Source organism: Phyllostomus discolor, chromosome 7 (assembly GCF_004126475.2).
Source record: "Phyllostomus discolor isolate MPI-MPIP mPhyDis1 chromosome 7, mPhyDis1.pri.v3, whole genome shotgun sequence".
NCBI lineage: Eukaryota > Metazoa > Chordata > Mammalia > Chiroptera > Phyllostomidae > Phyllostomus > Phyllostomus discolor.
In genome coordinates, this window is record NC_040909.2 from 119362132 (window position 1) to 119376924 (window position 14793).

Below are 14793 nucleotides of genomic sequence, written 5' to 3' on the forward strand. Positions count from 1 at the left end.
AGGCACTACTGGGATTCAATCTGTTAATTTCTTTGTGCATCTAAGACATGGTACTTTATACTAATTTTCATTAAAATGATAAATGCAACAATTTCTTCCATTTGTAGAAAAAAATAGAGCATGAACATGATGCCATTTGTAACAGAGGTAGCTCTGTCATTTCTTACCCTTGCTCTTTGAGGTACTCAAGAATTACCTCTGTTCACTTGAATGTTTTTAAATAGTATTCTCTGAGCTTGCAGAGGGCCAATAATTCCATTATTTATATTTCCCCCAAATTAAATATTCTTTTATAACAATAATTCTTAGACTTTAATAATAATAATAATGTTGAATGTTTTTTTAATGATGGAATGTAAAATGAACAGAGTTCCTCCTTTGATTTGTTGTCTAAATTAAATTTGGTTTTCTTACATGTACTTTGTTGACTAACCATACTGGTATTTCATTTAACAGCAAAGTTGACTAAGCAGTGATATTTGAAATTTCTTTTGAAATGTCCACATCATGACAAAATTCATACAACTGGCATACCACATTTGTGGAGATCATGTTTAGAATCTTCTGTGATATGAAAGAGAACATATATATATATATATATATATATATATTACATATGGTTTTTTAATTTTGAATTTTCCAACTATAAATTATTCTAAAGATGATATTTTCTTATTTAATAATGACTCTTAAGGTGTGAGAGCAACTGTTCCTTCAAGGCACCAATCCACCTCTGAGAATAAGCTGATATTTTCCTTAAGGAGTATTAAACCTGCCCACCCACAAGAAACTGGCTTGTCTGCCTGTGATGTAAATCCCCCATGCACAGGTCGTTGGGAATAATGAAACCTGTGATGTGACCTTTAGGAGTGTTCCCAGCAGATGGGGATTTGGTCGTGGTTCTGTCACCTGCGTATGGGCCATATGAATGTGGACGTTATTTCATTTCCTTATGCCTCAACTTTGTCATCTGTATTCCCCTCCAACCCTCAAACAGAATGTTGAATACAAGATAATACAAGTGCTTTGTGTGGTTTAACAAAGAATCTCTATGGCCAGCACACAATCGGGTCTCAAACAAGTATTCGCTGAATGAATAAATTATATAAACTATATACTTAGAAGAGAACCAGAATAGTGATTGTACAATAGGGATAATATGTGATGAATACAGAACATGGTCCTAGATTAAAGTAACGATTCTTCTTGGACAGAGTTCTGGAGAAGCCAGCGTCAGTTCGCCTTCTGGGTCCAACGTCTATTTCCCAAAAGACTGACTGGGATTGAACTGGTGGCCCTGTGCTGTGCTTAACATCAGGAATTGTGCAAGCGGAAAATTATTTTATTACTGCTTGTAGATAAACTTTCATAGTATTTGGGAGAAGTGGAAACAAGCCAAGTGGATTAAAGAATTTTAGCATATAATCTAAAAGTTACATCATCAATAAAAATGTTTTTAGAGCTTAAAAATGCGTATCAGAAAACCGGAGGTAATGGATAAGATTTTCATTGATTTTTAAGATGCATACTTTACATTTTTACATATCCAAAGCCTGGATGTATTTTATACTTAATGGCATCTTACAATTGATTAGCTTCTCATTTTAACTCTCTTTTATTTCTTTTTTTTCTTTTCTTTGTAGTTCATAGTATAGTAGAATGTCTTCAGTAAAATTGATAAAATATGATATAGTCATATATTAAAGCAGTATTTCTACATGTTTATTTTTTTACTGCCACTCGACCCTGAAAAGGAGCCTCTTAGGAATTTTTTCCTAATTTCTACCCTATTAAATTTTAACACCAGAGATATATTCTATATATGTTTATGGATTGTACATGTATATATGTTTTATGAATAAAAAGAGTAAGATACTTTTGTTCCCCAAGAACAGATTTCCATCCCATTGTGGACAATATTACACCTACTGAAAATGCAGGTATTAAAGTGATACTCCATATTATTAGTTTTAAAACCTCATTTACTAGAATATTGGGAAACAATTAATTATTAGGTTTAGAGCTTTTGGTTTTAATTATATAACAGAATATCTAAGAATTTTATTATCATGAATGTCCAAGTGTGGTCACAATGCGTGCGAAGTCTGAACATTAGCTATTTACCTCGACAGTCAGAAAGTTATCCATATATTTTTAACAAATAAAAGATCTTCAAGTTCATCCAGTGATATCATTAAACATGTTCTAATTTTATAAAAGAAGACTAATGAATAATTTCAATGTGTAAGTTTAAACTGTTCACTTCACCTTTACATGTTCATGATTTTAAAAACAGAAGTTGAACACGACATCAATAAAGAGATAAAAACCGTCTAATTTCCATGAAGTACTAAGAGATATCTGCTTTATACTTTGCATATAGCCTGCAGTGGGGAGGCCAAAGATGCGCACTTCTTGAAGCCTTTCTACATTAGTGATGGTAGAACTCAGAGGTCAGTCCGTTTGTGAGCCAGGTTTGCACCAGAGGGAAGACATAACTACCAAATCAGGATATTTTTTCTTGCAGAGGTGACTGTTATATTCAACAGCTTTAATGGATGGGTAAAGTTTTTTTATTTCTTTGGGGAATATCTTTAAATAGCAAAGTTGTTCATTGTATTCTTAAATGTTCACTTATCTTTTGTCTGGGCTATGCAATGTAACATTATTTTTTAAATTAGTGGTGCAAAAAACTTTTAAAATTAGTGATACATAAAATATTCAACTTTGTTGTACGTACTGCAATATTTTATATTTGGCAATTCTGACATGTACATACTGGCCTCGCTTATTGGGTTGTGCTCAATGGTTGTCTTTGAGACTCAAGTCTGTCAAAGCCCTGTGCAGAGGTTTGGGGAGGTATCAACTATTCTAGCAGACTGAGCAAGGTATCAGCAAAACAAACACAGGGAGTACTCAAAAGTGACTCCTCAGCAGTACACAGATGACCGTATCAAGGCTTTATCGACTGAGTCAGTTTTTCACAAGTTCTGTAAATAAATTGAAAATGCATTCAAAACCAGAAATCATCTCCTCCACTGCTCCTGGTGCTTGCTCTTTCTCTGCCTTTTAGTCGAAGCATCTCCATGATGCTCCGGGCATAGACGTCTCTCAAGTTCACACTGATGTATGAGTCAGTGGCTATGTTCTTGGTGAGCTTCTTCAGAGCTTCACGCTGTCTAACGGCTGCTTCCTTAAGCTTTAAGGTAAAATAGCAAGCAGAGAAGCGGTCATTAATAATAGCAATAGGCAAAGCCAAGACAAGGATTCCCGATAATATACACATGAAGGCCACGATTTTGCCTGTGGTGGTGTCTGGTCTAATGTCCCCGTAGCCCACCGTAGTCATGGATGTTGTGGCCCACCACCAAGCACAAGGGACACTTGTGAAGGTTGTGTCAGGAATGCTTTGCTCAGCAAAATACTCCACGGTGGAGAATATAGAAATTCCCACGGACAGGAATAGGAGCAGTAGGCCGACTTCTTCGTAACACTGGGTGATTGTCATCCCAAGTGAGCGTAATCCTGTAATAGAACATCTGCTGTCAGTCACTGGCACCCCTCTCCTCCCCCTCCCTTCTCCCAGCCTCCCCTCCCTTCCTTGATATCCACCCACAAACATGCATTTCTAATCTAATATTGATATGCCTCCAGCAGTGGGCAATGTTCTGGGGTGTATGGATGACAAATCACAATCTTTGTCTTCAGGGAACTCATAGTTTAGTTGATGGGGCTGGATCAAGAAGGATAGGAAGAAATATAGTTAGATGCATTCACCCACTAGGGTATTTATTAAACACCTACTACTTATTTAGAAAAAGGTGAGGGGCAACATGAAAAAGCAGGCAGGGGTATATGATAGGAATGTGCACTTGAGTCTGTATGGTGGGAGGCCCTTGCAGTCCTGCATGTGGGGGGCTCACTCGGTCAGAATTGCATTGCAGCGCATCACTTCAGCACACTTTTCTAATGCCAGTGTACTGCTGTCCCCTTATATATTGCGTCTTTTTTTCTCACCCTCCCAATAAAGTTTAACACAATGGCATATCATTATCAGAAAGCCAGATGCAGAAAAGGACATACACCGTAAGAATGAAGTGAAATAGCTGAAGCAAGTCAGGCATCAGTGACAACATTGACATGGGAACATCATATGCACATTGAGAAGACAATCTTAGAGGTCTGGCAGGAGAAGTTCTTGAACTCCTGTGATACCCATTGAGATTCTCAACCTTAATCAAAACTCTAGGAAGATATCTCCTTTGAGTACATAAAATGTCTTCATTCTTCTAAGGATGATAGACCTGGATTTAGAAAATTCCTCCATTGCAAAAATGTATGGAGGACTGGAGCCACTAGGGAATTCCCCCACTATGAGGCACTGGCGAATCCCTACTGCTGTTCTGAGGATTCATGGCCACTCTGGGAGACAGACCCACAAGAGCCCATTCCCATCTCTGAAGAGATTAAGCCTTAAGAAGAGTAAGATGCAACCATAATGGGACTGTTATTTGAATAAGGTATCTCCTCTAACATTAGAGAGATGCCACTAACGTGTAACCAAATTTTGAAGTCATATCAACCTGATGTCACAATGATATTGTCTCTGAAGTCCAAAGCAATACCTCTTAGAGTGATGTGTCTGTGCTGAATTGCATTTCTGAAATAAATGGACAGCATGTGAAAATAAAGCATAATTTGGAGAAGACTGCTTTCATTTCGAGATGAAATCTTCTAAACAATTTTGTAAAGAAATATAAAATGCTCTTAATTTCTTCATGTTATGTCTATCAACTCAGATAATTCTCAAAAAATCAATACGAGATCAATGTTGGAATTATTATTCTTTTTTACAGATGAGGAGCCTGAGGCATAGACGGAGAGTGCCTCTAGTACAAAGAGCCAGGATTTAAACCCAGGCCCTCAGGCTGCCATTGTTCTAACTTCTTGTATAATACCTCTCAATTTATATTCACAGTGAGTACACAGGGACATGTGTCATCTATGTCTATAAATTGCTAAATGTAATGCTTGAAATAAAATTTGTCCAATATTTGTACATGTTCACCTTTTCACTAACTAATGCTTTATGAATACTTTGCACTGTTTTAGAACCGAAACAAACCTTTGAAAAGGTGACATTGTGGAAATTACTATTATTTTCTTTTTCCTTTCTTTTGGGAAAAAAATGTGGTCTCTACTGGGTGTTTTAAAATTGAATCCTGTGAAGCGAGCTACAAATACTAAGAGAAAGCATCCCATTATGTATGTCAGGAAACAAAGAGTCGTGCTTCTAAAAGTTGTTGGAAACCCCATTATCAAATCCCTGGTATGTGAGACTAGCTAGGAAAACACACTACCAAAATTATATTAGGTTAACTCGCTTTAGTAATGTGAAAAATTTCTGAAGCTAATTTCTCCCTATATTAATAGGGAGAGACAACCACCTCTAACTGCTTCTAGGTGACCAGTAAGACCAGTAAGGTCACCTAGAGGGTAATAGGACTCTCTAGTCACATTATGTGTAGTCATATGTATTCCATCGGTATGTATGATATTGATATGGCGTCCTACTCCAGTGGTTCTACCGTTGGGTTCAAGGACCACGTACATCAAAATTACTTGTGAACTTGTTAAAATGTGTATTCCTGGACCCAACCCCAAATACTGGAATCTGACTCTCTAAAGATTGGGGCTTGGAATTTGCATTTTAACAAGATTTTCATGGGATTCCTCTTTACATTAAAGGCTAACACAAGGTAACTCATATGTAGCCCCAAAACACACCACAGCTGCAGAGCTGGCCTGAGAGTCACGGCCCTCAGGAGGCCAGGCTCATCCTTAATCGCTTCCCTGACATTGACTGTCATTTTCAAGTACAACTGTGTTGTGTGGAGATTTTTCTAGGGAGGATGTTTGTTAGATTATCTAGGCTTTATAATACACATGAAAAGCTAAGGAATTCTTGTTACCATCCCTTGCATGCATCCCAAGTCATGGGCAAGAAAATCCTCAGATGCTAGGTAAAGTCTTGATTAGTGTCTTCTGATTTCTTCCAAAGCAAATATGTTCATTGTTTCTTCAAAACTTAGGAGAAGGCCACTAGGGCCTGGTCATCTCTCTGGGTAACCAGAGAGGCCCCAGCGGGAGAGAACTGCTCTTCTGCCGAGGAACATGTGTGGCAAGCACTTTTTTGGACACTGAAGAGAAACTGGCTTATTGTCCCTAAATATCATGTATAATTTATGCATATATTTTATGTGCTGCTCATGCATATTTTATTTGGAACCTTCTAGAGGCACTGTGTTTTTATTTTTTGTACATCTGGACACTGTGTTAAAACAGATTGAGGTTAACAAGTGGGCACATTATTTCTCAAATTTCTTACAGAGAGAGAGTCTGAGAGGCATTGTTTCCTTTATACTCGTGATAACAACTTCAAGTTTTTGCTTCCTAATAACTTTTTGGAGCTTACGGTTGGGTAAAATATCAGAGTTGGTATTTTGAGTATCAATTCAGAATTGCTTGCCTTGGACTGTGGGTCAAATCCCTAAAGCTTAAAAACAGGAGCAAATGAAAAGACACCGGTGAAACAGGAATACCTGTGGAATGTCTGCCCAGCTTCAGCATGCGCAGAGCCCTGAGCAGCCTCAAAACCTGGACGATGCGGCCCACGTTTTCCAGCTCCTGTGTGGTCTCACTCCCACTCAGGCTCTCTACCAGGAGAGTGATGTAGAAGGGCAGGATGGCAAGCAGGTCTATGATGTTTGGCACCTTCCTGAGGAAGCAGCACCTGTCCCGCACACACAGGAAGCGCAGGACGAACTCCCCAGTGAACCAGCTAATGCAGAAGTACTCCAGGATTTCCAGCAGCTGCAGGTCCAGCCAGCTTAGCTCAGCGGACATCAGGGCCATGTTGACGATGGACACCACCACGAAGATGATGGAGATGACCCCAAAGATGCGGGCAGCTGTGGAAGACCCGGGTTTCTCCAGGATGTCCCAGAGCTTCTGGCGGACAGTGGGACAAGGTCCTTGTGAGAAGTCCTGTTCACTCTCCTGTTGACTTTCCTGGTCTTCTGTGTCCTTCTTAAAATCTAAGGTTTCACTCAGCTCTTTTCTTCTGAAGTATCTTTTAGAGAAGGCAACTTGGTGATTAGTCAACTTTGTAAAAAAATATGGAATTAAAATGAGATTTGAACTTAGCAGTGAGGTTATGCTTCTTATTTTAGTAAAATGCAGAAAATGTTCACTCATATCTTACCCAGGCTGTCTCTTGCCCACAGTGTTCTAACTTTATCATTTAGGCTTATTATGTTTAAAACTTTTGTGGCAGAAGTTTGTACAAAAGGATACGTAACAAAGCTACTGTAATTTATTTTTCAATCCATTTTCTTTAACAAAAACAAGTTGGTCATATGGAACTGTGTGTGTGTGTGTGTGTGTGTGTGTGTGTAATGGAAAGGTATTCATGAAGATATGATAGCAACAGAAAAAATACCAGCAAAGTCATCATCAAAGTCAAGGAACCAAGTTTCTATCTTCTGTATTTAAAGCATGTCTGCAAGCTTTGAAAGTGAGTGTCCTAGGTCTGATAATGCTCCATACTGAGACCTACATCCCTATATATGCATCTTTTGGAGCATAGCTTTTGTGATTCGTGTATTCAATCACAAATATTGATTGCATGTCTGACCTCCCTTACCTTGTAAGTGAACTGGCATACATTCACTCAAAAAAAAAGAAGGTTCAAAAAGTTCCAACCGAAAGTTGGCTTTGACGCTTTCTAGCCCCCCCACTGCTACGTTCAGCTAAGAAGTGGCCAAATATTCATAGGCCTGAGTTGAGCAAGGCTTGTGCAAAGCCTCAAATCTGTACCTCTGCGGCCCTCCCGCCCATGCTGCCGCCGCCCCGCCCAGCCACCGAGCCCAACGCGGTACCTGTCCCTGCAGCAGGAGTCTATGCTGAGCTCGTCGATGCCCCAGTATTGGATCTCCTGAAGGAAGGAGATCGCGCACAGTTGCTCCATGACGTGCAGGCGGCCGGTGCGGTAGTAGTGCAGGACGTAGCGGAACGCCTGAGAGCTGCGGTCGAAGAAGTACTCGTTGTCCACTGGATTGGCATCATCGCAGAACTCCAGGGGGCTGGGCACCGTGGCCAGGGCCCCGGGGCGTCTGTACGAAGCCACCACCACGGCCAGCTTGCCCAAGCGCGTGTGCGGGAAGCAGGACAGCGCCTGCTGCGAAAGCACAAAGCGGCTGCCGCCCACATTGACCGTGAAACTGTCCCCGAGCGCCAGGGCCTCCCCTTCGCCCTCGCTGCAGAAGACGCTGGACTCCAGCGAGGTCAAGGAGACGCTGTCCAGCGGCGAGTCTGGCGGCGCCCGGCCGCGGGAAGATAGCTCCATCCCGGCCGCTGCTGCCTGGGGGCTCCACAAAGTTGGGGCGGTGGCACGTCCCCTGGTGGCGGCCGGGATTTCCCGGGCTGCCGAGGGGGGTGCCCCCCACCTGCGCACCCCTACTCTCTCCACTGCTGCGCTGGTGCCCCCTCTCGCCGCTAGGGAGCTGCGAGTGCGCGGTAGCGTCGCGCCGAGGTGCTGGAGCTTGGAGGCTGGGAGGAGAGGGGTCGTGTCTCAAGACATGCTCCGGTGTGGTTTGAGCTCAGGACCGCACCAGGGCACACTGCCTGTTTCTGTGGCCTCCCCAGACTTTTGCACCCCCTCCCCGACTTTGTAACGGCAGTGTAGGTGTAAGGATTGAAAGCCTGGATACGGGGGGTGGGTGTTCCACCGGGTGGGGAGGGAGTGAGGGCGGTCTAGAGTGAAGGAGGAGGACAAGATGATGACTCTTAGCGGGCAGAATGCAAGCAAGGGGATAACGAGACTCACTCCTGGACGCAGGGCACCAAAACGAAAAAAGTTCAGAAAGCAGAGGCTTTGGTAACTCGGTCCGAGTTTCTTCCAACTTGAAGATTTATGTTTCCTCCTCTTCTTTTACTGAGGCGGATTCCTTGGCCTCCCCGGGAGCGTTCACTTGGGGGTGGGTGGGCGAGTGCACGTGGAGAGGTGCCCTGGGCGAGGGGGCCGCATCATTTGCTTCCATTCATTCTCATTCCGGTTCATCACTCTCTGTTTTCTTCTCCCGCCTCTCAGATTTGGCCTTCTGGTTGAGAAATAAGGATAATTAATGACGGCTTTTAATTGCAGCCTCAGTGAGGCAGTTAGAACTAGGGGCACCAGTGCCAGCCGCCGCCGAGTGTTGAGGCACTTTCCGTTTACCCATTTCTGTCCCTACAAGTTTCCCGGAGAGCAGGTGTTCTGGGCGCGCTCCCAGGCACACGACAGAACTCTCGTTTATGGAGCAGGAAAGGCAAAAGCCAGGGAATAGAACAGGCGTGGGCTGGGTCAGGTGTTTAAATAGTAACGACGCCTGGGTGCAGGGAGAAGCCGAGCAACGTGCTCAGGTGAGACGAGAAGCACACCCCTGCGCCCCTGGGAGCTGCGTTCTGGCCAACCTGTTGGACACCGAGTGGAGTGGGGAGGAGGGCAGGGCGACTCACCTGCGGATCCTGGCACCTCTGGGCTGAGCCCAGTGGGCGCCGCTGGTTTGATCCACCCGGTTTACAGGTGAGGTCTGACTTGCCGAGTCCAGGAGGAACACTGCTCGCAGCTGAGCGCTTCGGAGCTTATTGCCTGGTCTCGCCTGATCTCCACCCGCCCAGCCGCTCAGTCCCCTCGGATACGGCTGCGAGGCGAGTGTCCGCCCCCGCCCTCGCTGGCTTCAAGCCAGTGAGCCAGTCGCGGTCCCCAGCACCAGCTGTGGGGAATGCGGGGAGCGGAGGGAAGTGAGACAGGAGGAGGAAGTGAGGCGCTTAGTGACTGAATGTTATATTCATCCTGGAGACACTGCAAGGATTACCGTATTAGGTTCCCGTTTCCTTGAATCTGTGTGCTCCCAAATTCAGGAACCAAAACGCAAAATTTTCTAGTTGCATAAGTCTGCTAAATTCGGGGTTAGGGCAAATCATATTAATTGCTTTGTGTGGCATGGTTCAAGGTTTTCTCATTCCCAGCAAGCACTTGGGCATAATGCATTTTGCAAGTCTTTGCAAGAGAGAGTGAAAACACACTTGTCTCCCCCCCCCCCTTGCATGTAGTTTTAGAAAGTATACTCGTGTATCAAGTAGAGATGAGAGGGCAGCTTGAAGAAACATGGAAAGGTTTTGCATAGATTGCTTTGAAATGTGACCATTTAGTTCTGGCGTGGCTGGGAGATCCCCAGGGGTGTTGACTTCAAGGGCCCCGATGTTTTCCTCAGTGGATTTTCAGGTTTTAATAAAAACAACCAGCATTTATGGGGCGCTTGTTTTATGCCAGGAAACTTCAAGTCATTTACTCATTCGGTACCATTTTTGATCATAATAACAACACTATGAGGTAGAAGTGTACCCATTTTACAGAAGGGGAAACTGAGGCACAGAGCCATTGAGTGGTTTACACTTTATTGGGTGGGTCACAAGTCCAGATTCAAAGCCAGGATGAATCGTCAGAAGCTGCTGTCATAAACACAATGCTTGGGACACATCCTTTTTGTGTAATTTTTCAATAAAATCAAAACATGGTTTTATTTATTTATTTCAGGTTTCTAAACAAGGGCAGAAGTTGAAAGGTGTAATTTTCCCAGATCTTTCAACAAATGTTTTCTGAGCTTCTGTTACATACAAGGCATGATTCTAGGTGCTCCAGATAGATCCATGAAGAAAACAGACAAGTCCCAGGTCCTTGTGGAACTCACATCTTTTCTCATGAGAATAAAAGGGACTTCGGTGAAAATTAAAAAAAGTATAGCACTTATAGTTTATGAGTCTTTTGACAGTTACCATTTAGTTAACTTTTGCCTCTATAAAGAACTCTTGCATTCAGAAGGTATGGAGGAGTTATGATTACCCTGGTGAATAGGTCCTCAGTATGTTTAGGCACCATGCTGTTAATTGTTTTATAAGCTGACGGAGCTTTCCTTTACGCAGGGAGAAAAATTCCCCCAACACCTCAATTACAGATTCCACGGACACTGACAAAGGCAAAAGTCCACAGTTCTGTTTAGCCTCATGCGTACCCCTCGTGTGGATAACTTTAATACATGATTAGCAAAAAAGCCTACCCTAGCTTTACAGATTGCAGTGAGGTAAGAGGAAAACTCGCAGAGGAGAATAACAGCTTTAGGTGAGGAGGGAGATCTTGGACAGGTAACCAGAGGAAGCAAAAAATAACTGAGGCCTGCAGTTCTCCTCCACTGCCTCGAGGACCCTGGTCTTCCATTGTCATTAGCAGTGTCCTGTAGAAGTCATTATGGCATTAAACACTCTTTAAGTATAAGGCCCACGCTAAGCATCTGTTCATATCACAATGATCCCGAGAGGTAGGTGCTGTCACCCTTAGTTACAGATTTCAACTCAGAAGCTCACAGGCACTAAGTGACTTTGCCAGTCACGCAGGGAACAGGTGGAGGAGTGTACGAGAGGGTTGAAACCAGGGCCTTTCTGACTGCACATTGTACCTCAGCTGCTAGGATCCTAAAAAATGTCACTTGGGCTTTAATTATGATTAGAACAATTTCCACTAATGAAAACAATCATAACAAGAGAGATAATGACTACTTAACAGGGAATATATAAACACAAATGACCCATTTTAACATACAGTCTCTTGGGTGACAGAAATCCCTGCCTTCTTCCCTGTCCATTCCCGTTTATTGTGCCTCTACTTCTTCATTGGATGTCTAGGTTGGAGTCAGAGAGCCTCATGAAGAGGATAGGATAAAGGGGTTGGGGTGGGGGTTAAGTCTATTCAGAGGATATCCTTCCTGGTGTCTGATCTTGACCTGAGATACACTCTAAAGCACATCAAGAAGTGAAAGGAGAATTGCTGAGAAGCAATTGGTGGTGATTAGGTCTTGCTTTTGACTTAATTCCTACACAACAAGGGAGGCATGTGATTGTCATGTAGGAGGCAGCACAGCACAGACACGTGAGAACTCTACAATCTAGTGGCTTTGGGTATATTTCCTTAGTCATCAGATGTTATTCTCAGGTGATTTTCCGTTAACAGTCTTGTTATGAAATGCTCTACTGGTATTTGGCTTTGTCTATCAAATCTTTGAAATGTCCCATTGTATATTAAGTTTTGAGGTCAATTAGTGTTTTTAATTCCTCCAATTTTTATGAATATTTCTAAATTTATTAATGAACAGCACCCGTTCTTAAGAGTCATGTTTTAAATTCGATTAAAATGAAAATCACAGTAGACTTTACATGCCTGGTTTTCTTGATGATAGTTATAAAAGTTGAAAGCCATTTAAGTAGATTAGAAATTCCTATTATTAAAAATCTAAAGCATTTTGTTTGTTTTTGAAAAAATGAGGATGTATTTATAGTACTACTATATTCTCCTTTTCTTTGATTTATTTAAATATATTATGTTGTTTCTTTGAAATTATCATCTTTGATATGAATATTTAAAAATAATTATACAGATAGGATCATAAATCATTGAAACATTTTAAGAAAAATGTGCATACTTTATTATATTCAAAATAAACTTTAGAGTCATTTAAAATATTAAATAAAGAGAAATATAATGAGGGAATAATTTTGAATAAAGGGCTTTCTAGAATTCAACTTGAGAGAACTCTACCTTTTCATTTTCAGTGCTCTCATCATCCGCTCAGACATTTACACTAACATCCCTTTATCATTCACTAACAGTGCGAATATTTCTTGTGAAGTATGAATGCCTCTCTCTTTGATTCCCCGGAGACTGACAACCAGATGAACTCACTGTAATGCTCTTTAAAAATGCCTTTAGGTATTATGAGCAAGTGACTTTGTCTGCATTCCTTTCATCCTTACTGGGATGTGTTTAAAGGTAAAGAACAATCTTGCAAATCTATCTGTTCATCTTCCTTGTGCCTTCTAGGTGCTTGGAATAAATCCTCCCAACTGTATCACAGCCTACTCTAAGGCAGAATTTAGTTTAATGTGGGCTCGTTCTGGATTCCTTCCAAGGGGAGGCAATTATTTTTGGAACCGCCCCAAAACTCATTTTTTTTAGCCTAGTCTGCTAAAGAGATCATGGGATGTGTTGATGATGGTGATGATGAGGTTAAGATTACCATAATACTGGCTGCTGCCTTCACCTAGCCAACACCAGCTCTTTCCTTTATTAGCTGTGTGACATTCACAAGTTTCTTAAGCCTTCTGTCACATTTTCTTTATCTGTAAAATAGAGATAACAATAGTACTTACCTTATGTTATTGTTTTATAATTAAATGAGACAATCTATGTAAATATTTTAGTGTGGTGTCATTATTCCTGTTGTTACTTTTATTATTACAGTGTTTCAGGGGTGTTTTTTTTTCTGATTTATCTCATTTTATTTATAATTCACATAATCCTATGAGGAGAGTATTATTATCATTCTTATTTTATAAAATGAGAAACCAGGATCACAGTGTTTAAATAATGTTTCAAGTGGCATCTGATGGTTGCTATAGACTGGAACACATTCATCTGACTCAAAGCCTTTCAAGGTTTTTAGTATAAAAATAATGTGGTGATGAGAAATCACTATGAGAAATGCTGTTCTCTTTAAAAATTCTGTATAGAGAAAAAATTTCTATTCTATGCTTCAAATAATTAAGAGGTCACCATACGTTACAGGTCATAGCCTGTGATTTCACATTTTAATAAATTGGATCTTTCTTCTAACCATCCTAAAGGAGATAGTTGACTGGATGGGGCACTCAAATACTCTCACTATGCCCTATGGTATGCAAAATTCATAGTCAAATTTTCCCTGAGTTACCAAGAAAAAGTGCAGCATCAGGCACTTATTGTTCACTAGATTAACTCCTATAATTACACTGAAATTCAACGTTTATAAACACGATTTAGAAGCAGTGGAGCAAAAGCAGGGCAAATGCTGTGCTCATCATGTCTGTGAGCTGTTAAGTGAACCCAATATTGAATTTGAAAATTCCAATTAAATACTTTTTACCCAGCTCTATTGAATTCCCTTCTGTTAATGGAGAGGTTGAGTCATACAGAACCATTAAAAACTGCTTCTCATCAAGTATACATGATTTATTAATATTAGGAGTAAAAATGCATTTAGACTCATTTTTATTTGATTCAGTACTTTATTATCAAGGAACTATAAACTTGAATTCATTTCTGTAGTTGGGAGACAGGTCATCTTTGCACTCTACCTGTATTACAGGATTTTTAGGTTGCATTTTGTGACTTCCCTGAAATCAACTCAAAAATGAAAAGTTTTTATCAATTATTAAGTATTTATAGAAATGTAATTTTGCAAGCTTTAGGAGCATGATTATATATATATATATATATACATACACACAAATAAAGTATATATCACCTGTATCATTTATATGAATGAATATACACAACATGACAAATGAAAAACAACAATATAGTAAGATTTACAATGAGTTTCATGTCAGTGGATTACATTGTTATTCCTCTATACAAGAAAAATAGTGAGTAATTAGAAGTAATATAGGGAAAATAGTAGAGATAAGTAAGGAGAAATAATTTTTCTTCTTAGCTGTATAGTGTAGTTCCTTTAAATAGTACCTTCATGAAATTTAAAATATGATCCAATTGAAGAGTATGAAGTGACTTTTAAAAAAAATATATCCCGAAATCCATGCCAAAATGCTTTTGTTAACTGGATTATAAACCCAAATAGAATACCTGTCATTATAATCTGAGTT

At 40.8% G+C, this 14793-nt stretch overlaps 1 protein-coding gene across 1 annotated transcript; it reads right to left on the minus strand.

Annotated features, from left to right (window-relative positions):
• Positions 1–1785: 1785 nt before the first annotated feature.
• Positions 1786–9158, minus strand: KCNV1 (potassium voltage-gated channel modifier subfamily V member 1). The gene is made up of 3 exons (XM_028533888.2): positions 7941–9158; positions 6603–7132; positions 1786–3525 (listed from the first exon to the last, which is right to left on the minus strand). Exons 1-3 carry the CDS (start codon positions 8405–8407, stop codon positions 3014–3016), a joined length of 1509 nt encoding a protein of 502 aa, XP_028389689.1. The 5' UTR covers positions 8408–9158; the 3' UTR covers positions 1786–3013.
• Positions 9159–14793: the final 5635 nt, after the last annotated feature.

Excerpts from the sequence above, each read along its gene's own strand:
- KCNV1 (XM_028533888.2), bottom strand. The coding sequence starts at position 8,407 with ATGGAGCTATCTTCCCGCGGCCGGGCGCCGCCAGACTCGCCGCTGGAC. Across the intron at positions 7,133-7,940 it reads GACTCCTGCTGCAGGGACAG|ATACTTCAGAAGAAAAGAGC; the intron begins GTACCGCGTTGG and ends CTTCTCTAAAAG. Across the intron at positions 3,526-6,602 it reads GCTGGGCAGACATTCCACAG|GATTACGCTCACTTGGGATG; the intron begins GTATTCCTGTTT and ends GTTCTATTACAG.